This window comes from Pipistrellus hanaki (genome assembly GCF_964339955.1).
Source record: "Pipistrellus hanaki genome assembly, chromosome: 3".
Lineage (NCBI taxonomy): Eukaryota > Metazoa > Chordata > Mammalia > Chiroptera > Vespertilionidae > Pipistrellus > Pipistrellus hanaki.
In genome coordinates, this window is record NC_140505.1 from 108,982,248 (window position 1) to 109,004,262 (window position 22,015).

A 22,015-nucleotide genomic window follows, 5' to 3' on the forward strand; every position below is an offset into this window, starting at 1 on the left:
GTTTATTTTTCTTAACTGCACTTCCTTCTTTAAAACCTCAATTCACTGGTTTCCCTTTTCTCCCACGTCTTCCGTTCCTCTCCCTACACTCTCACTTTTGGCCCATTTATCACTGGGCCCTGCACACATGATAGGGCTGGCATCTTGAGAATTGTAACTGCTCGGGAGGAGAAAAGACGGTCTTTTGCAGGAGCTGTTCAAGACAGTTAACCCATCATTATCTTTCTAGTGACCTTTTTTGATAAAATTCTTTACATAACTCCATCTCTCTCTCTGATTAAAGTAGGACTTTAGAAATTGCCTAAATGAACAGTTTCCAACAAAAGAAATCAGTGTTTTATTTTCCTCGGGATAGTTCTCTGTCAGCTTAGAGACCCCCTCTCTCTCACCCGCTGCTATTCCTCCTTGCCTCACAGCACAGCTGCTTACATGTATTTGCCAAATTAATCATCACATAAATGTTGTTATGAGCTGTATTGTGCCCCCCCCCCAACATGTGTTGAAGCCCTCACCCCCAGTGACTCAGAATATGACTGTTTTTTAGAGATAGTGTCCTTCACCAGGTGACTAAGTTAAAACGATGCCATACGGTGGGCCCTACTCCAGTCTGACTGGTGTCCTTATAAGAAGAGGGAATTTGAACACTGAGACCCCAGGATTGTGTTCCCAGAGGGGTGACCAGGCAGCAAGGCAGCTGCTGTTTGTGCGCAAGGAAAGGCCTCCAAGGAAAGCAGCTCTGCTATCACCTTGATCTTGAACTTCCAGCCTCCAGAACTTTGAGAAAATAAATTTATGTGGTTTAAGTCAGCCAGTGTCTGACATTTTGTTATGGTAGTCTTGTAAACTAATATAAATGTCATATCAACAGACTGAGGGTTGCCAGAGGAGAGGAAGATTGGGGGACTGGGTCACAAAGGTAAGGGGTTGAAGAAGTACAAATTGGTAGTCACCAAATAGTCATGGGGATGTAAAGTACAGCACAGAGAATATAGTCAATAATGTTGTAATAACTAAGGTGCCAAGTAGGTGCTGGCAATATCAGGGAACCAGTTTGTAAAGTATGTGATTGTCTGACCGCTATGCTGTACCCTTGAAACTAGTATAAAATAATACTGAATGTAAACTGTAATTGAAAAAAAATATTTTTTAAATGTTCATAGCAGTGCCACATCTGTGTTTTGCAATCACCTCAGGGCCAAATGGGAAAATCAAGATATAAGAGCTGGAAAACAGGAAAAACAACTTCAGGAAACTCATGTGAAAGTTGATCTGGGACATATGTCGTCTGTAGCATGTTTAAAACCATCTTTTTCTCTCAGAGCCCAAGTGTGGGGGTTTGGCCTCCCTCCCCTCGAAGTCAGGGAAGAAATGTCACCACAGGCTCCGAGCTACAGGTGGCAGCAACCCTGCAGCAGCCAGAGGAGTTCTCTCCGTGCGGGGGCGCTGAGTGTCTGTGAGGTGACCCTGAGAGTTCAGGCGGGGGAGGGTGAAATGAGCTTTGCCTTGGTGAACAAGCAAGTTTAGGTGGTTCAGATGGACTTTGGTTTCAGCTTTCTGGTGTTAGCTATAAAGAAGTCTTTAGAAATATGCATTTGTACCGTGACTGAGTTCCTCCATTTACTTGTTGGCCTCCACCTCAGTTCTCAGATGTTGACCGCCATAAAGACATAGTGACTTCTGACCTGATTCAATCCATTAAAGAACAAAATGTTTCAGGTACCCTGTTGCACAGGCACCTTTAAAGTAAGTCCTTAGAAACCATCCTTTCTGTTCCTTCTGATTTCCATTGGGTTTGAACAACGAATAAACAATGTATAGTTCATGCATTGCACAGTCCACTTGGAATTCTCAGTGACTCACCAACAATAGGAAATATGACATAATTGTCAGCGATGAATTGCACCTGAATTTTTTATTTATTTTGGCATGAGGTAGTGTTCTACTTTTTTCCAGGTGAACTCCCAATGTTTTCCCTCCCCCTGGATGTATAATGCTGCCTCTGTCACAGACTGTTGCTTCCAAATGGGTCTGTTTCTGAGCTCTCTCTTTATTGGTCTACAAGCTTATTCTTAATTGTGTTAACTGAATTACTGTTGCTTATAAAATGTGTTGATATCTGATAAGGAGGATTCACCTTGCCTGACCCAGCTCACCACATTGTTTTTCTTCAAAGTTAGGTTTTCTTCCACTGAACTTTAAAATAAGCTTGTCACGTTTAGAAAAAGCCCTTTTAAATTGGGTTCTGTTTCCTCTATCAATTGATTTAGTGCAAATTGACAACTGGTGGACACTGCATTTTTCACTCCCAGAGCATGGAATACTTCAATGTTAGGTTTAGGTCTTCTTTCATAGGACAATGAATTTTTACAAATACCACTAGTATACACTATATTCAAATACCCACATGTTTATGGAAGGATTTCCATTGCAAGAACTGTGCTGGGCAGTGACAGATTTTTAAAATAAGTAAATTAGTCCTCTATTTTAAAAAGATCATACTCTAATAGAAAGGGATGTGGTATATATATATATATATATATATATATATATATATATATATATATACACATACAATTTATGTAATATAAATCAGACTTAAAATACTATGCTAAAATTATACATAATATGCTACTAGTGAAGGAAGATTAATTTTTACCTGAGAGATCACTTGGAGGAAAGAGCTATATGCATAATATGAGTATAGTGTATTTATATAATATTCACCTCACATTCCTGTAATAAGATGTAGAAAAACTTGTTAGCCTCTGTGTTTTCATATTTTGGCAACTACATAAAAGTGGCCTTTGTTGTTTATGTTGACATCCAATCAAAATAAGAAATAGTGAGATATTTTGAATTTTTTATACAAAGTCTTTAAAATAATATTTAATAAAGTCAAATTTAAACTTCAGTTCCTCTGCCCCACTATGCACATTTCAGTATGTACTTGCACCGTGACTGAATCCCTCCATTTACTTGTTGGCCTCCACCTCAATTCTAAGATGTTGACCTCCACAAAGCCACAGTGATTTCTGACCTGATTCAGTACATTAAGGAAGAAAAAAATGTCTCAGGTACCCATGGGCACCTTTAAAGTAAGTTCTTAGGAACCATCATTTCTGTTCCTTTTTATTTCCATCGGGTACAAACTGTCAGCTAGGAAAGTGAGTATTTCTAAATACTTGTAGGAAATTTGCTCTTTGGCCACATAAGGCTATGGTCTATTCTGTTGGCAGGCAGGGGAGGGCAGTTTAGACAATCAATTTGAAATGAAAATTTGATATGAAAATAAAGGAAATGTTTGCAGCATAATAATATAAATAGGTATCTCTAGGCTGGGTTTTTATGAATGATATATATTCTAATTGATCATCTGTATTTTAATTGATTATATCTAAAACATTCTGATATTTTTCGATTGAGGCAAATGAAATTCCATTTGTAAAAGATGAAAATAAGCCAGAAAAAAAGCCTCCCATTTCTAGAGTGTTGTCTAGAAGAAAAAAAAAATTGCAGTTATGGGTGTCAGGAAACTGTAGTGAAATATATGGATTTTCTGCTTCTTTGGGTAGAGCAGAAATTGTAACTTGAGCTTTACAAGCTGTTGGGTCTCTTATTAAATCTTTTATTTGTTTGATTTTCCTCTTATAACCTCCAAGAGTCCCTTTTCATAGTTGAAATGAATGTTTGTTTGTTTTTTAACTCCAAAATAACCACACCCTGCTAGTATTCTGAAAAAAAACATGCATGGTGACTTCTGGTTACCCCTCACATGAGAGATGATCTGGGACACGTGATCTGCAACATGTTTAAAACCTTCTTTTTCTCTCAAACCCCAACATACTGTCTCTTGGTGAAAGACATCCCTTCAGTGGAATGACAGAGATACTAACTAGGAGTGCATCAGGCACAGCTGATCTGGGAAGAAGCAACGAGAAATCATGGAACTGTAGAATACCTTTCAAAACTGTCAGCTAGGAAAGTGAGTACTTCTAAATACTTGTAGGAAATTTGACCTTCACTTCCAAAGTGAGATAAAAATTGATACCTCATCTTGTGAAACTTTAAGAGCAAAACTGAAAATTGAAAAGTGCTTGGAAATGATTTAAAAACGAAAGTTTTACAAGGAGCCTTCAGCTAGAGGATAAAGTCATAATGGTGTGATTTTTAATTTTGAAAGCTCTATTTGTTTTCTTTCTTCAGGGAAAGAATAGGAAACAAGAGCTTTATTGTGGGGTTAATGGGGATTCTGTACATTAAACTGTTTGGGAAAAGCAGAGAAAGGTCAAGCAGGAGTGGGGGGCAAATCAAATTCATATGAGTTAAGTATTATGTGAAGAGACATGCAACAGTGGAGTTTCCAGATGCTTTGAGTTTCTTTCTCTTTAATATTCTCAGTAGTGCCAGCAAAGGCCTTTGATTAAGAGACAGGTATTATTTAACTAGAGGCCCGGTGTATGAAATTCATGCATGGGGAGGGTTCCTTCAGCCATGCCTGTGCCCACTCCAATCGGGGACCCCTTGGAGGATGTCCAACTGCCAATCCCCACAGGGATCAGGCCTAAACCAGCAGTTGGACATCCCCCTTGCAACCTGGGACTGCTGGCTCCTAACTGCTCACCTGCCTGCCTGCCTGATCACCCCCTAACCACTCTGCCTGCCTGCCTGATTGCCCCTAACTGCCTCTGCCTGTCTGATTATCCCTAACTTCTCCCTTACTGATATGATAGTCCCCAAATGTCCTCCCCTACCAGCCTGGTATCCCCCAACGGCCCTCCCCTGCTGGCCTGGTCACCCCCAATGGCCCTCCCAACAACCTGGTCGCCCCCAAGGCCCTCTCTTGCCATCCTGATCGCCCCTAACTGCCCTCCCCTGCAGGCCTGATCTCGCCCTCAACTGCCTTCTCGTGCTTGCCTGACACCCCTCCCCCCCAACTGCACTCCCCTGCCAGCATGGTCAACCCCAACTGCCCTCCCCTCCCTGCCTGATTGTGCTTAACCTCCTGCTAACCAGATCTCGCCCCCAACTGCCCTCTCCTGCTGACCTGATTGCCTCTAACTGCCTCTGCCTCAGCCCCCACTACCATAGCTTTGTCCAGAAAGAAGTCGGATGTCCAGATGATGGCTGGTCAACTGGTCTAATTAGCATAGTACCCTTTTATTAGTATAGGTAAATTATATACGTAGGATAGGGTTGTTTAAATGAGGGGAAGACTTTTTCAGTAGGAGGACATGCTCTTGGCAGACAAAAATATATAATCCCTATATCTGGACTGATAGCCAGTCATATGCACTACAGTGCCAAACTGGTTATTAAAAAATTGAACCTCTTTCTTACAACTTACACCACACAGCTGTTGCCCTTAAAACCCCTCCTCAGTCCCCACCTTAGGTTCTGCCTTTGCAGTTCACCCAGATTTGGTTCTGACTGGTGGGTTTCTATGCCAGTCAGTGTCTCTGGGCCTGATCCACCTCCATGGCGGCTGCAGATCAGGCCCCACCTCTCTCTCTCTCCCCCAGGCCTCACCAGCAGCTGCAGCAGTAGCTGTAGATCAGGCCCTGCCTCTCTCTCCAGGCCTCTCTTCGGGCCTGATCCGCAGCTGCCATGCCCGTCTCACCTCACCCACCCCCTACTGCCTCACCCACCCACTGGCCACCAGCCTTGCTGTGATAGGAGCCTGTGGGCTGCAGGTGAGAGACTGAGAAGTGCTCCATGTACTTCCTGGTGACCAGTGTCTGGTAATTTAGGTTGTGATGGCCTCTGGTCTTTTATAATTTATACGGTTGCAGTTATGCTCATTCTACAGGTGTGGAAACTGAGGCCTAGAAAGGTTGCATAAATTGTCCAATGATATACACTTGGTAAATGAGCTTTAGCGTACGATATGAATCAAAATCAGGAATCAGAAACAAACTCCACTGTTTTCATTTATTAGTTGGTCAAACCACTTATTCTATCCAGAGACCCTATCATTACTCGGTAAAATGGGGAAATAATAGTTCCTACCCATCATAGAGGCAGATGCAGGAAAAGGTTTGGAATGACTCAGAGTTGATGTATTTAAATTCTGGTGCAGATGCAGTAAGCTTAAATAAATAATAAATATTGTCATTTGCTAACTCTGTACAGAGTACTGTAAAGGTGCTATAGGAAGACACACAAAAAATGGAGAGATTTTTTTCTTACTGTTCTGTAACAAAATATTTCAGAGCTTCTTTGATCTTTTTTTAAATTTAATAAATCTTTATTGCTCAGATTATTACAATTGTTTCTCCTTTTTCCCTCATAGCTCCCTTCCATCTGGTTCCCACCGCACCTTCTGCCCTTACCTCCCCCAACCCCGCATTGTCCTCATCCATAGGTGTACGATTTTTGTCCAGTCTCTTCCTGCACTCCCCACACCCCTTTCCCCCTGAGAATTAGCAATCCACTCCCTTTCTTTGTCCCTGATTCTATTATATTCACCAGTTTATTCTGTTTCTCAGATTTTTAATTCACTTTATTTTTAGATTCACTTGTTGATAGATATGTATTTGTTGTTCATAATTTTTATCTTTACCTTTTTCTTCTTCTTTCTCTTCTTAAAGAATACCTTTCAGCATTTCATATAATACTGATTTGGTGGTGATGAACTCCTTTAGCTTTTTCTATCTGTGAAGTTCTTTATCTGCCCTTCAATTATGAATGATAACTTTGCTGGGTAAAGTAATCTTGGTTGTAGGTTCTTGCTATTCATCACTTTGGATATTCCTTGCCACTCCTGTCTGGCCTGAATAGTTTCTGTTGAGAAATCAGCTGATAATCGTATGGGTGCTCCCTTATAGGTAACCTTTTTTCTTGCTGCTTGTAAGATCCTCTATTTGTCTTTTGCCCTTGGCATTTTAATTATGATGTGTCTTGGTGTGGTCCTCTTTGGATTCCTTTTGTTTGGTGTTCTGTGTGCTTCCTGAACTTGTAAGTCTATTTCTTTCACCAGGTGGGGGAAGATTTCAGTCATTATTTCTTCAAATAGGTTTTCAATATCTTGTACTCTCTCTTCTTCTGGAACCCCCATAATTCTGATATTGGTACACTTGAAGTTTTTCCCAGAGGCCCCTTACAGTATCTTCAACTTTCTGGATTCTCTTTTCTTCTTGCTTCTCCAGAGGAGTGTCCTTTGGCTCTTTGTGTTCCAAATCTCTGACTTGATTCTTGCTTTCCTCTAGTGTGCTGTTGGGTCTCTGTATAATATTTTTTATTTCAGTCAGTGTATGTTTAATTTCTAGTTGGTCCTTTTTCATATCCTTGAGGGTCTTGTTAAATTTATCAGCCTTTTCTAGGAAATTCTTGAAAAACCTTATAACCATGGTTTTGAATTCTATATCCAGTCTTTTGTTCTCCTCCATTTCTTTCATTTGAGATCTGTTTCCTTGTCTCAGGATTTTCACTGCTTCCCTGAGTTGGTAGGGTGGCTTTGTGTGTTTGGTGTCCTATGTGGCACGAGGGTCAGCCTCCCCAGTTACCTGAGGTAGACACACTTGGTGCTCCCCTTTGTGGACTGTGTGTACAGCCTTGTTGTAGCTAAGTCTTGATTGTTGTTGGTATTACTGGAAGGAATTGATCTCCAGGCCAGTTGGATGTGAGTATCAGTTGTGTCTATACTGGGATACCTTCTGTATTGGAGACAGTCTTATAGGATCAGACTTGCAAAATTGCAAAAGCCTCTGTGCTCAGCTTCGATGGGGCAGAGTCTCAGGGCTGAGCTGACAGTCTTGGCTTCCCGACAGCCCTGCCCTTGTGCGCGAGCCTCAGACCTCTGCTTTCCGTGGTTCCCCTGAGTTTCTGACTGACAGTCCAGATTCCCCCTGCAAGATCATGGGTGTCCCAGGGGCTGGCCTGGAATTGGGTTGTGTCTCTGTATAATATTTTTAATCTCAGTGCAGTCAGCTTCCAACTCCTTCCACTATGGAGAGGCCACGGCAACCTCTGCAGTCACTCACTCTGGTGTGGGCTTCTCTAGACCCCGTCCACTTGCAGCTCCCAGCTCCCCTGAGTCTCCCAGACTCTGAGTCTCTGGGTGCCTTTCTCTACAGTCCAGACTCCACCCATGTGGGCCTGGGTCCATTGGATTTCAGCCAGGGTTGGGGTTCAGTGCAGTTGGAATTGGGGTTCAGTGCAGTCAGGGGCCTCCTTTCCCCTCCTGCCAGCCAGGCACTCATCCACCCTTCCTCTCTGCATGCAAGTCTCCCTACCTCAGCGCTTTGCGGCTCCCCTGATCCTTGAGCCTCTCTCCTTCTTTCTAGTTGTAGATTTCCCACTCAGCCAGCTTTCCTGTGGTTTTGGATGATATCAGTTCTATCTTTTAGTTATTGTTTTGAAATTGTTATGTGAGGCAGCAGCTTAGGTGCTTACCCAGGCCGCCATCTTGGTTTCTCTCTCATCCCAGATATCTTCTTTGATCTTTTGTCCTGAACTTTCAAGGGATGGAGTGGGCAGGAAGTGTCAACATTCATGATACTTCACAGCAGGCATTTTGTTAGGGTCTGTGTTAATCAGCGTTAGGTTCAGCTACATATGCCAGAGAAATCTAACTTTATAAAATGAATTAAGATAATGGGAAATAGGCTCAGGTTACTGTTTTCATAGAGAACACTTGTTTTGGTTTTGCTCTTATAACCTCCAAGAGTCCCTTTTCATAGTTGAAAGTCTTGTTGTTTTTAACTCCAAATGACTGAACTCTGGGAATATTTTGTAAAACCTACATGTTTCATGCCTGGTGACTTCTGATCATTTCTGCAGATGTGTGTTTAATGTGTGCTCATACAGGTGATCGGGTGTGCCTGCCTGCTGGGTTTTCAGCAGCAGATGACTGATGTTAATTGGGAAATAACTGTGCTGTGATTTATTTTGCCATTCTGTTGTCGACAACTGTTTTGTTTCCATGACGGGACTATTACCAGCATGAACATCCTTGAATGGGTGTCCTGACTGGCATGTGTCCTCCAGGTGTATCCTGAGGAGTGGAGAGGCTAGGTAGTAGGGTACCCATAGCTTCGAGGTTAGGAGATAACGCCAACTCGCGCTTCAAAAGGATTGTAACTGTTGATGTTCCCTTCTCCACGTGGGAGAATTTCTGCTGCTGCAGATCGTTGTCAGCACTACGGATTATAAAACTTTTCCATTTTTGTCAGCCTGGTAGGGTTACCCTGCTTTTTTGTTGTTGTTGTTGTTGTTGTTGTTGTTGTTGTTGTAAAATATTACTGCGTAAACATTTCCCCATATGATTACAAATTCTTTCCAAGTATAATTTGGGCAGTTATACTTTATTTTTTGTACGACTGTTTTCTACTTTGTGTAATCTGCCCTTTCGTTTTCATAAGCAATCCTTTAGATTCGTTCAAGCTTTTCAGGATGAGAAAACACTGTAATGGGAAATCCTTGTCTGTAAAACTTTTCCTGTATTGTATTATTTCTTCAGGGCAGATTCCTCAAAGTGGAATCATTTGGTCAAAGTGTACAAGCAGAAAAGAAACTCTGTTGTATGTGGGAGCAGGTGTCCTGAGGACTGAGGGAATTGAAGGTTCATGTAAAAGGAGAAAGTTCGCCTTTCTCAGTAGTCAGAGCCCAGAGCTTAACCAGAGGTTCCTTCCCACTTTCTCCTAGTTCTATCGCCAGAATGTCTGATGATGAGGTGGAATATTGGTTTGCACCCTCTTCCTTAATAGGACACGTTCCAGGATAATGCAGTCATTGACGTCTTACTGGAAAGAAGTTATCGCATGAAGACAAATTTTAGATCTTACCTTGTTTTCTTGGCAGATATTTGAATCCAGGCAGAGTCCACACCCTCTCACCCCACCTCAACAGTACAAGATCATTTATATTTAAATGTTTTTGGTTTGTTTGTTTGTTTTTATATATATTTTATTGATTTTTTTACAGAGAGGAAGAGAGAGGGACAGAGAGCTAGAAACATCGATGAGAGAGAAACATCCATTAGCTGCCTCCTGCACACCCCCCACTGGGGATGTGCCCGCAACCAAGGTACATGCCCTTGACCAGAATCAAACCCGGGACCCTTCAGTCCGCAGGCCGACGCTCTATCCACTGAGCCAAACCGGTTTTGGCATGTTTATGGGAGTGATGTAAACAACAGGTACTGTCAGAATTCAGAGAAGGGAGAGATGAGTGTCCACGGCAGTGGGCAAGGAAGGCCTCAACAAGCAGCACCCTCTCTTTCAGTAGGACTGTGTCTTGGACTGTTTTGAGACATCCCATCAGATTTCCCCGGTAGTTTCATATTCCACCAACTATTCTTATCATGCAAGTGAACTGATAAAATTCAAAGTGAATTCGTGGACAATGTGTTCCTGAAGTATAGCTAGCTCATCCTTCAGATTTACAATGTGCTCAATGAAAAGAATTTCCTGGGCTGGCCATGCGTAGAATGGAGACAGCTACCATTCTCCAGAGAATCGCCTGAAGTGAAGTAGGAACCCCCAGCATCCCAGCTCTAGTTAAAGACGTAACAGCAAGAACACTCTGTGCCCAGCGCCCAGGAAGGCGTTTTCATCCTTGTTTGTTTTCCGTCCTTGTGGGCCTCTGGGGAACGGCAGCCGAGAGTCATGCGCAGCCATCAGACAGTGAAGTCCTTTCTTCACAAACAGGAGGGTCAGGAGGTCAGAAATAACAAAGCTCGTGTCATAATGTATGTGTAACTAACATAAAACAAAGACTCGAGCCAATTTGGGAACCCACAACAGAAAGCACACAAATTTGTCAAGTTTTACTATTTACTTACAATGTAAATTTTCAAGAAACAACTCAGCATAGAATGAGTCATTTTGAACCTGAACCAAATTTGTGAACTTTAACATACTCTTTCAACCAAATCCAATGTAATCGTCAATCATTTATTCCACAAGAACCTTATAGGATCACTGCTTTTTGTCCGGTGCTGTGCTCCACACTGGTGGACCACGGCTGAGGGACTCTGCCCTGGGCCCTCAATTTCTTCATGGTGTCCACTGTGGTCAGGTCCTGATGGAGGGGGTCACCTTAATGAGCACCACCTGCCGTCTCTCCTTTGCTCCTCAGTTTCCCCACTTGGGCCCCTTCTCTGGGGCAACAAGCGGCCAGTACCTGGAAGAACTCTGTTCTGTGGACAACTTCAGAGAAAAAAATCGGTACACCACCCATTTCTACTTACTGTATTGTCCCCTCTCAAACAAAGTTTTTCCTGTGAAAATTACCACAATTGCACCTAAAGTGTAAAATACATTTTATTTTTTAAAATGAGATCTATTCTCTTTATTCATTCATTTTTTTAAATCCTCACCCAAGGATATTTTTCTATTGATTTTTTGAGAGAGAGGAAGAGACAGAATCATCGATGTGAGGAAGACACATTTTATTGGTTGCCTCCTGCAAACGCCCCAACCTGGCCAGGGAAGAGCCTACAACGGAGGTACGTGCCCTTGACCGGAATTGAACCCAGCACCTGTCAGTCTGTAGGCTGATGCTCTATCCACTGAGCCAAAGTACCCAGGGCGTAAAATAACATTTAAAATTAAAATGTTAATTTTGAGATTATTGTTAATTCACATGCAGTTGTAAGGAATAATACACAGGAGAGGTCCTGTGTACTCTTAACCTAGTTTCCAGGGGTAACATCTTGCCAAACTATGGTAGGAATATCATATTAACATTGATAAAATCCACAGTCATAATCAGGTTTCTCCTGTTTGGTTTGTAGTTGTGTGTGGTGGGGGGAGGGTAAGGCGGGTGTGTTTAGTTTTCTGCAGTTTTACCACATGAGCAGGTCCTGTCCACCACCTACAGCTGAGACAAAGAGTTCCATCGCCACAGGATCCGTGGTGTTGCCCTATGATAATAACTACAACCACCTCTCCTGTGCCCCCTCACCTCCCTGCCTAGTTTCTAATTCCTGGCAGCCACTGGTCTCTTCTCCATTTCTATAGTTTTGTCTCATAAATGGAATCATACCTTGGGAGACTGGCTTCTTTACACAGCATAATTCCCTTACACTCACTCATACAAGTTGTTGTATGTCAGTAGTTTGTTCCTTCTTACTAGGTAGTAAGCTGTATTCTACAGTATGGATGTCCCACAGTTTAACTATTACTCATTGAAAGACATCTGGGAAATTTCCAGTTTTTGGCTTTTATAAGTAAAGCTGCTATGAACATTTGTGTATAGGTTTTTGCATGAACATTTACCTCTTCTTGGGATAAATGCATAAGGGGGCAATTTCCAGATCACATGGTATTTGCCAAATTGTTTTCCAGAGAGGCTGTACCATTTCACATTCCTGTCAGCAATGTATGAATTAGCTATTTTCTCCATATCCTTGCCCACATTTAGTATTATCACATTTTGTTTTAACCATTTCTGATAGGTATATGGTAATATTCTTTGTGGTTTTAACGTGCATTTCCTTAATAGCTAATGAGCATCTTTTCATGTGTTTATTTGCCATCTATGTTTGCCTTCAATGAAATGTCTGTTCAAGTTTTTTTTTGCCCATTTTTAAAGTTGGATTGTTTATTTCTTAATACTGAGTTTTGAGAGTTCTTTATGTTTTCTAGATACTAATGCAACTAATTTGTTCGAAATGTGCTTTTGAAAATATTTTTCTCCCAACTATATTTTGTCTTTTCATACTTTTAACAGGTCTTTCATAAAGCAAAGGTTTTGCATTTTGATGAGGTAAAACACATGTTTGTACTTTTTAATGTAGCCTCAAGTCTGCAGGGTAGGTAAATGTTAGAGACCAGTCTCCAGGACATTGAAGGCTCCCTGTAGAATTCTCTTTAAGATTCACTGTTCTTGAGAAATCAGTAGCACAAAATTGTTGCATCTGATAAAAGGGATATTAGAGGGCAAATTTACCAGCCTGCAGAGTTTGAGTCTTTCCACTTTCCTGTTTTTTGTCAAAATCTTACCAAGTAAAAGTTTTTTGGCTTGTATTCCAAATGATTGCTGATGCTAAGTAAATAGTAGTCATTGTTTTCTTGTATAGACATGCTATGTTAAAAATTAAATATACCAGTAAATGTGAAGAGTAGTTACTTCGAGTTGGCTGTAAACCGGGTAGTTAAAATTAGAGATTCTATTTGCATCAGGCCTGGAAGCTTCTGATCCTCAACATACATACATACATACGTACATACATCTGATCAGCATGCATTCACAGTAGGCTAGTTAGTACATTTTAAAAATACGATTTATTTTTTTCTCTACTCTCTGTCCTTAAATTCTCAGGGGGAAGAAGCTGTACTTTTTGTCTTATAGATCTTCCCCCAGGGGCAACATTTACCTGTACTATTAAATCAAAATGGAATATGAAAGGAAAAACATTTTTCTTTACTTTGTAAAAGGCTTACTTTTCCTCTATAAAATGAGGCTCTTCTCCCTGCTATATTGGCATGCTAAACATGAAACAGTTCAGGAGGTGTCCCCTTTGCCCTACCCCCTAGCTAGAGGGCATGTCCCTGCGGGATTGGACCGTGTGTTAGTTTTCTACACCCAGCACCAGGAACAGAGTCTATCACACCTATGGTGCTGAATAAATAACCCGGGAATGCACAAATTTCAGTAACTAAGCAGTATCTGAAAATTGGTAACAATCATCATTCAGCAAATTTTTATCTTTATACATTATTCATTCCAACCCCTTAAAGGCAAAATATTTTATATCTTACTCATTTTTAAAACCCCAGTGCTTGGGCAATAAGTAGGCGTTTAATAAATGTTTAATTTATCCATTCATTTGGCAAGTATGTATTGAATACAAACTATGCCAGAAACTGTCAGGAATATACACACTTGCCTCGTTTTAGAAGCATGGAACAGACTGATGAATCTCAGAGGGAAGTGGGTGAGGTGGGGGTAGGAGGTTATTAACCAAAGAACTTATTTGCATATATGCATAGCCTATGGACACAGACAATAGTGTAGTGAAGGCCTGGAAAGAGGTGGGGGGGGGGGGAGTGGGTCAATGGAGGACAAAGGGGGATATCTGTAATACTTTCAACAACAAAGATAAGTTTCTTAAAAGTATGTACTATGAAAAATAAATCTCTCATCCCTTCCTTGTAGCTACCTAGTTCTCCTGCTATCAGTTTCTTGTCTATCTCCCTAGTTTCTTGTTTATCCTTCTAGAAATATTCTCTGCATATATAACACATACATATATGGTTTGTACATAAATGGTGGAATACCATACAAATTATTCTGCATATTGCTTTTTCCACTTAACCATATATGCTAGAGATGCTTCTGTAGCTACACACAGAGAGTTGCCTCATTCCATTACAGCTACCCAGTACTCCACTGGATGGGTGTGTCATAATTTACACCCAGTCTCCTTCTGAAAGACCTTAGGTTGTTCTCAGTCTTGGCAATGGTCTTCTAACCAGTGTCCTTTACCCATCTTCAGTCAGTGCTTCTCATGGCTATCACATAGATCTTAAATTCCCCTTCTGACGTCATTCGTTCCCTGTTTAGAAACCCCCAGCTGCTTCCGAAAACCCTCATAAAAAGGCTGAACTTGGTAGTTTTGAAAGTGGAACCCTGCACCACACAGTCTCCACCTACTTTTCCCAGCACATCCTTCTGTTCTTAAAGACACCTCCCTAAACTGATATCTTGAGGTTTTCCAAATGTGCTTTATGCTCAGTACTTTTCTTCTGCCTGCACTTGCCTAGCCCCTCAACCCTCTGAAGGGAGGAACTTATCTTTCCTTTCTTCTTGGCTGGTCCCTTGGTAATGACTCCTCTCTGAGGCAGCTGCACTTCCAGTATTTCAACTCAGTCTCCCCCTAGTTCACCCTAGATCACCAGACCCTGTGTTCTGAATGTTGGTTTAGATAACATTAATTCTTCACTGATCAGTCCTTTCTCTTCTAGACTCCAAATTTCTTGAGGATGGGGACTGTTTATTAGAAATAGGGAATACTAAAATGAAAAAGATATGTCTTGATTTTCAGGTGGCTTCCAACATAAAGGTGAGCTAGACTTGCAAAATTAAAGCACACAGCACCACAGATTGTTTGTTTAAGTGGAAGTGCGTTTTGTGCTCAGTGAATTATAAGAAAAACAGGGGCATTAAACACCTCTGGTCCCTGACCCAGGATCTGGCACATGGCAGATGCCCGATAGGTGCACGTTGAATAATTAAAAACCTGAAAGCAAGCATCTAAGGCACAACAGCTTGTCAAAAACCCATTTCTTATCCTAATTATACGAAAAGTCGACAAATAGATGTCTCTCATCTTTTGAAGGAAAAGAGGGCCGTGTGGGAGGGGGCAAACTCAAGTCTCAGCCAGGGTGGAAGCGGGCAGTCCCACCTGGGGAAGGCTGGGCGGCGGCGGCGCGCACGGGGCGGGGAGGGAGAAGGGAAGGGGAGGAGCCTCCGCGCCCGCCCCGCCCCCTCCACCCCCGGCGGCGGCGGCGCCGGGCGGCTCGCGAAGTAGGCGGTCGGCCCGGCAGCAGAGCCCGCTCCGCCCGCTCCTCCCGCTCGGCCGCCGCTCCCGGGCGCCCGGAGCAGGGCCGGCAGCTCGCGGCGCGGCGGCCCCAGGAGACGGGCAAGTTCCCGGCGGAGCGCCGAGATGCCGGGCAGCGACACGGCGCTCACGGTGGACCGGACCTACTCCGACCCGGGCCGCCAGCAGCGCTGCAAGACTCGGGTGAGTGGCGCGAACGGGGTGTGCGGGGCGCGGGGGTTCCGGCTGGGCTGCTTCTTGGAGGGACTCTCGCCCCCCACGTCTCTCCGCCGTCCCTCTCCTTCCCCCGCTGCCCGCGTCCGGGCTGCCCCGCCCCTGTTCGCGCTGATGGGGCTGGGAAGGGGGCCGTCGGAGCCCTGCCTGCGGCTCCGAGACCCCAGGTCTCCGCCGTCCGGGGGGACGCAGAGCCCAGCCCGGCCCGCGGACCGCCCGCCGCCCTCGGTCCCCGCGCGCCCGTCCGTCCGGGACGCCCGGTCTCCCCGACGGCCGTGCTCTCCGCCAGGGAGCGCCCGCCGCGCGGGACCATGTGGAAGGGAATCTCGCTCCGGCGGCCCCGGGTCCGCGCTGGGACGGCCCCCCATCCCGCCTGGTCCCCTCAGGGTTCCGGGCGCGGGGCGCGGGGCGCTGGGGCTCTGCCCGGGAAAGTCAGCCTTCGCGCTGCCTCTCCGGAGTTGCTCGCCGTGCGGAGCAGCGCTCCCCATTGTCTGCGGTGTGGTTTGCTGTTGCTGATTTTGGCTGTGGGTGAAAATAGCTCTTCAGAGCGGGCTGCAGGGACGGTTCTTCTAGCGCTTCAAGATAAAGACGGAGGCGACGGCGAGGGAGAGGAAGCCTCCTCCATACCCTCCTCGGGGAGACGTTTGCCCCTGGGCTGCTGAACCGTCCAGGCGCCCTCTCTGTGCCCCGGTCCCCCCTGAGCCCATGGAAGTGCCATGTGGAGCAGCACCACCTCCACCCCGGCATCAGTTCTGGCAGGAGCTACCTGGATTGGTTTTTTGCTCAGCTAGTTGATTACTCGCTCGTCCGAGACCTCAGCATTTGTGTGTCAGCTTGTCTGTCTGTATAAAGTTCAGGGAGGAAGAGTCCTGCTCAGATTCTGGCCTGTGGCCAGTGGGATGGAAAAAGTAGCAACAGGGACAGAAATGCGGAGCCGCCCCACGTGCAGGATTTGGGTGGGCGTGCAATCGTAATGCAGAGAAGTAATCATTTGCCCCAGAAGTGAAGTGACAAACCCCTGGTCTGTTGGCCTGTTTTCCCTTTGTCATCTGTTAGTCAATTTGACCAAATGATTTGTTTTTACAGATTAATTATATTTGGTGGAATAATAATACCTCCTGCATCAACTCCGCTCTCCTCCCCCAAAAGAATTCTCTCTCTCTCTCTCTCTCTCTCTCTCTCTCTCCCCCTCTCCCTCTTCCTCTCCCTCTCCCTCTCCCTCTCTTTTTTTTTTGCACTTTCTTTAAATGTTTCGTAACAGTTTGTTATGAAAATAACCAGAAACTTCATTTAGGAAAAAAGCATTGACAAAGGCTATTAGTTTACCTTCACAAAAGGTTGTGGCACTTTAACAGAAAGTTTTATTGTTTACACTTTGGAAGGCTGACAGCTGGCTAACTAATAGAGTCAAACTATGGAGAAAGTGGACAGTCTTTATTTCTAATGCCTTTGTAATTGGGGGAGTCTATATTAATGTCTCAGTTGACAGAATAAATTTCAGATTTGAAGAAATTTGGAAGCTTGGTTTCAGTTGTCACAACGGTGTTAATCTTTGTGTAAACAACAAGATTAGTAATCTTTGAGGGATGGATGGCTGACTGTGAAATCATTTAAATGTTTTGGCAGAACTCACAGAGCCTACTAAAATTCAGTCTTCATAATGGGTAAAATGGTGGTGATATAGTTTGTACCTCAACTACTATGATAAGTGGCAAAGCAAATGAGTGCTTTAAGTGCAGACTTAATTTTTCTCCTGTATTGTTCTTTTCTATACCCTTCTTTTATGTTGAAAGTGTCACGCCCTTGTGTGAAGGTTTCTTTTTTTTTTTTTTTTTAATTATTCCCAGTATGTTTACCTACTACATTGTGTGGTGAGTTGTAGAGATAGAGTCATATGCCACTTAACATGGTTTGGCAATAGTTCTGAGAACTGGGTCACTAAGTGATGTCATTGTTGGGAAACATATGGGTGGGCAAAAGTAGGTTTACAGTTGTTTGTATCCTCTTATATAGTAAAAGCCTAATATGCTAAGTGTCCACTCAACCATTCAATCAAAGTGTGATATGCTAATAATATGCTAAGGCCGCTCAACTGCTCACTATAACGTGCACTGACCACCAGGAAGCAGTCAGTCGACCGGTCGACCAGACGCTATGACATGCATTGACCACCAGGGGACAGATGCTCCAACTGGTAGGTTAGCTTGCTGCTGGGGTCCGGCCGATCAGGACTGGACTGGACTGGACAAGAAGGGCCAGACATGCCCTGGAGCCCTCCCATATTGGCCAACCTCCCATGTCCCTCCCTGGCCCCAGTGGTGCACTGGTGGGGTCCCTCAGCCTGGCCTGCGCCCTCTTGCAATCTGGGACCCCTCGGGGGATGTCAGAGAGCTGATTTCAGCCCAGTCACACAGGCCAGGCTGAGGGGCCCCACTGGTGCACAAATTTGTGCACTGGGGTCCTCTAGTAGAAAATAATACAAGAATAAACTGGGTTTCCCAGTCTTGCAACTGTCAACCTACTTTTGCCCACCTCTGGATAGAGTGCACTTCCACAGACCCAGATGGTATAGCCTACTACACACCTGGGCTGTATGGTATATAGCCTATTGCTCCCAGGCTACAGCATGTTACTGTACATAGCAACGTGAGCTTAAATCCAGAACAAGAGAAAACAGTGCGGTTAAGAGATGGCAAACACAAGATGGATGATGGCCTTCATAACAAAGCTACTGTTTTACAGCATACTTTTTTTTTTTAATAAGTAGAAAGACTACACTCTGAAAGAATGATTAAAAGTATAGTATAGTAAGAACATAAATCAGTAGCAGTTACTTATCATCATTTTCAAGTATGAAGGACTGTGCATAATTGTATGTGCTCCACTTTTATAATATATGCGTGGCGGTGCCGTAGGCTTGTTTATACCGCATCTTCACAAACACATGAGTCATGTGTGGCCCTGCTAAGATGTCACTAGGCGATAGAAAAATGTCAGCTCCATTGTGGTTTTATGGGACCATGGTGGTGTATGTGGTCTGTCATTAACTGAAATGTTGTTACATGGTGCATGACTACCTGGTTTTTAAATAGGCCATGTATTAAAATGGAGTTAGACATTATAGTGTATGCTGATTATTCTAAATTATCTTATTGAGCAAATGAAATCTAGTGAGGACTAAAAGAAATCACGCCAGTGAAGGCTGGAACGTCAGTGGATAAAATCACAAGTTCTGTAGCCGTGATGCTGAGACCGACCACTGTTTAAACTTCTTGATTGTCTGCTTTTGGGGTTTTTGTAGTTGAGTCGGGAGGAATAAAGAGAACTAGTGGGAATTTTATTACTGTGCAAGAACTTTTCTCAGATGGAGCTGATGTAATTTTGAGTCTGTCCTCAAAGCTGTCCTAAGCCTGCTGTAATGAAGGGAAGGCGGCAATAATTTTCTTGCGAGAATCTCATTAGGTGATTCTAGCTCCTGTTTTGTGGGATTCACTTCAATGTAGCTATATTTTCTTTATACTCAGAAAGAATGCAAAAGGAAAATGTCAAGTAGTATTAGGGTTTAATTTCTTTTTAAAATATTTTTTATTGATTTTTAAAAAGAGAGGAAGGAGAAAGGGATAGAAACATCAGTGATGAGAGTCATCCATTGGCTCTCTCCTGCACACCTCCTTCTGGGGATCAAGCCTGTAACCCAGGTATGTGCCCTGACCAGGAATTGAACCACAATTTCTTTATTCCTGGTCGATGCTCAACCGCTGAGCCACACCAGCCAGGCTAGGGTTTAATTTATTGATGTCACCCTCTCTTTGGCAAGAAACCATCTATCTAATAGAATATTTCAAAAGAACCCTTTTGTGAACTCATTTAGGAAATTAGCTCCCCTAAAAACACTGTAACTAATGAGAACTAGGGGTGCATGTGAAGAGTTTATTAACCTTTCAGAGATGTGTGGTCTCCTCTTAGGAAGGACCCAAGACTCCATGAGATCAAACTCTTGATTACCAAATGGTCGTCGTCGTCTTTTTTTTTTTTTTTTTTTCTTTTTTTTTGTTCAAAATTGATACTCTGTGGGGAGAACAGGGAAAATACACATGTCTCTTGCTGAGCTTGGTTAAGCCTTAGAGACTAGAATAATAATGAGGCAGTTTATTATTTTCACATTGGAGAAGTCTATTTTTACAGCCAGGTGGACTAACCTAGATTTTTTTTTTTTTTTTGTCCCCTTCAGTGAAAATGTAATATAACTGATGAATTCTGTGATTGTCTCTAAGCTGACAAGTCAGATCATTCACATTTTCAAGTTTCATCTGGATAAAATTCAGAAATGGTGCATGTTAACTCGATGCACATAATATACTCCTGCTTTAAAAGAAAGAACATACATAATTAGACTCCTACTTTTTTTTCCCATGCCCTACATAGTTAAAGCCTATTATTTTGTTAAGAATACAGGCAGTTTGGGTTTTTTTTTTAATCAATTATGTGTGAATTAAATTTTATGTTCTAATTTTAAATGTTCTAAAAGGCCACTTTCAGCAGCCTTTTGATCCTTACGTAAGGTGAGTAATTTTTTTCTTGTTCTGTCGGTACCACCACTAATCAGAACTCTAGTCATCCTGAGTGCTTACTCTTCCCCATCTCTAATCTACCAGCCATTTCCACTGGACCTTTCTTTGAGTTTGTTCACTCCTCCTGTCATCTCCCATCTAGGGTAGCCGCTTAATGAACCTCAAAAAGAGATAATTGGTGCACTAGCTTCCTCATTGCTCTGTGATTTTGTTAACTTCCATTCCATCTTGCTGCAAGGCCTAGCGTATTCTGCCTACAGAACTGCTCTCATCAGGCTGGCCCCCAGAAGACAGATCTTGTCTTAGTGCTGCTGACCAGTGGTGGGATTTTGGACCCTGTAATCTTTCCAAGTATTAGTTTCTTCTTCCATATCCTAGGGCTGGTACCAGGAATAAGTGCAGTAATTTCTGTGAAATGTGTGGTACACAGTCAGAACTCAATAGATGTTAGCCATGTTTGTTATCCTCCTATATAATAAAAGCCTAATATACAAATTGTTCTATTGGGCGTTCTACTGGGAGTTCAGCTGCTCACTATAAAGTGTGCTGACCACGAGGGGACAGCGCAGAATATGGCAGGCGCCAGTGACGCGGCACTGGCAGTGGGTGGCAGTGAAGATGCTGCCGGCCCTGATTGGCCCCGACAAGAGCAGGACTGGGACAGGATGATGGAGCAGGTGAGCTGGAGGCACCAGGTCAAGGCAGGTGTGAGTGGGGCCTGATCGCCCTGCTGATCACCCTGCAGACAGTGGACAGCTGAGACAACAGGGGGCAGGGCCTGAGGGAGCCAGGGAGAGGGCCTGGCCCCAACCGATTGCCTCCCAGACAGCGACCAGCAGCCAGCAGGTCATGATCGGGGCCAGGCCCCTGGCTGGGATGGGACACTGAGGGTGAGTGGCAGCAACCAACCTCCCGTGATGCCTGGGTTGGGGGGGTTGCAACCTCTCACCAGCTACCTGAGGGCATTGGGGATGAGGACAGAGGTGCGGTGAGAATGCGGGGTGTCCGCCAAGCTTGCTCTCACTCCCCCTGCTACCCTCCCCCAGGGCGTCAGGGAAGCCCACGCACTCAGGTGCCAGGTGCCTACAAGGAGCCTGCCCTGCAACTGCTGGGACTGCAGGGGCTGGTTGGGCTCCCCGTGGGTTCATGCAGGAACCCGTCTGCGAGGCCGGCTGGGAGAGAGCACGCTGCCCGCCCGGCTTCCGTGCGGTGCCACTGAGCAGCCCAGCGGCCCACATGTGCCCCACCCTGCGGTGTCCTGCCACACTCACCGCATCTCTGATGGGGACTCGAGCGCCATGACTCAGGCAGAGGGGGCATACAGGGGCCCAGGCGCTGCCCAGGGCCCAGAGATCAGCTGGGACCTGCCCTTCCCTGCCGATGCTCATGCTTCTATCACTGGCCAGGCCTAGGGACTGCACCATGCACAAATTTCACGCACCAGGCCTCTAGCGACTATATAAGAAGGGATAAGCTTGAAAATGGCAAGACTGCTAATTTTGTGAATGGTATAGTCTTTCCGGTATTTTGTTCCTCATCACATGGATTTCTCACATGCTTGTCATTTACATGTTTATAAACTACAGACACTCACACTCTGAGCACAGAGGCTTCATTCATTCACGAAGTAACTTGCTTGAGCACCTTCTGTGTGCTAGCTGCCACTCTAGGTGTCACTAATGTAATGGTGATTGAAACAGGCAGCCTGGCCACTCCAGAAGAGTAT

General features: G+C 44.1%; 1 protein-coding gene across 2 annotated transcripts in view; it reads left to right on the forward strand.

Moving 5' to 3' along the window:
- TMCC3 (transmembrane and coiled-coil domain family 3) overlaps positions 1-22,015 on the forward strand; it is a 243,411-nt gene that overhangs the window by 156,529 nt on the left and 64,867 nt on the right. Inside the window, exon 1 of one of the 2 annotated variants that reach the window (XM_084880341.1) lies at positions 15,442-15,688. The exons of the other annotated variant lie outside the window; for it this stretch is intronic. Within the exon in view, the coding sequence (XP_084736467.1) occupies positions 15,611-15,688 (78 nt within the window). The 5' untranslated portion in view covers positions 15,442-15,610. Of the gene's footprint in view, positions 1-15,441; positions 15,689-22,015 lie in introns of those variants that run through there. 2 annotated transcript variants of the gene reach the window in all.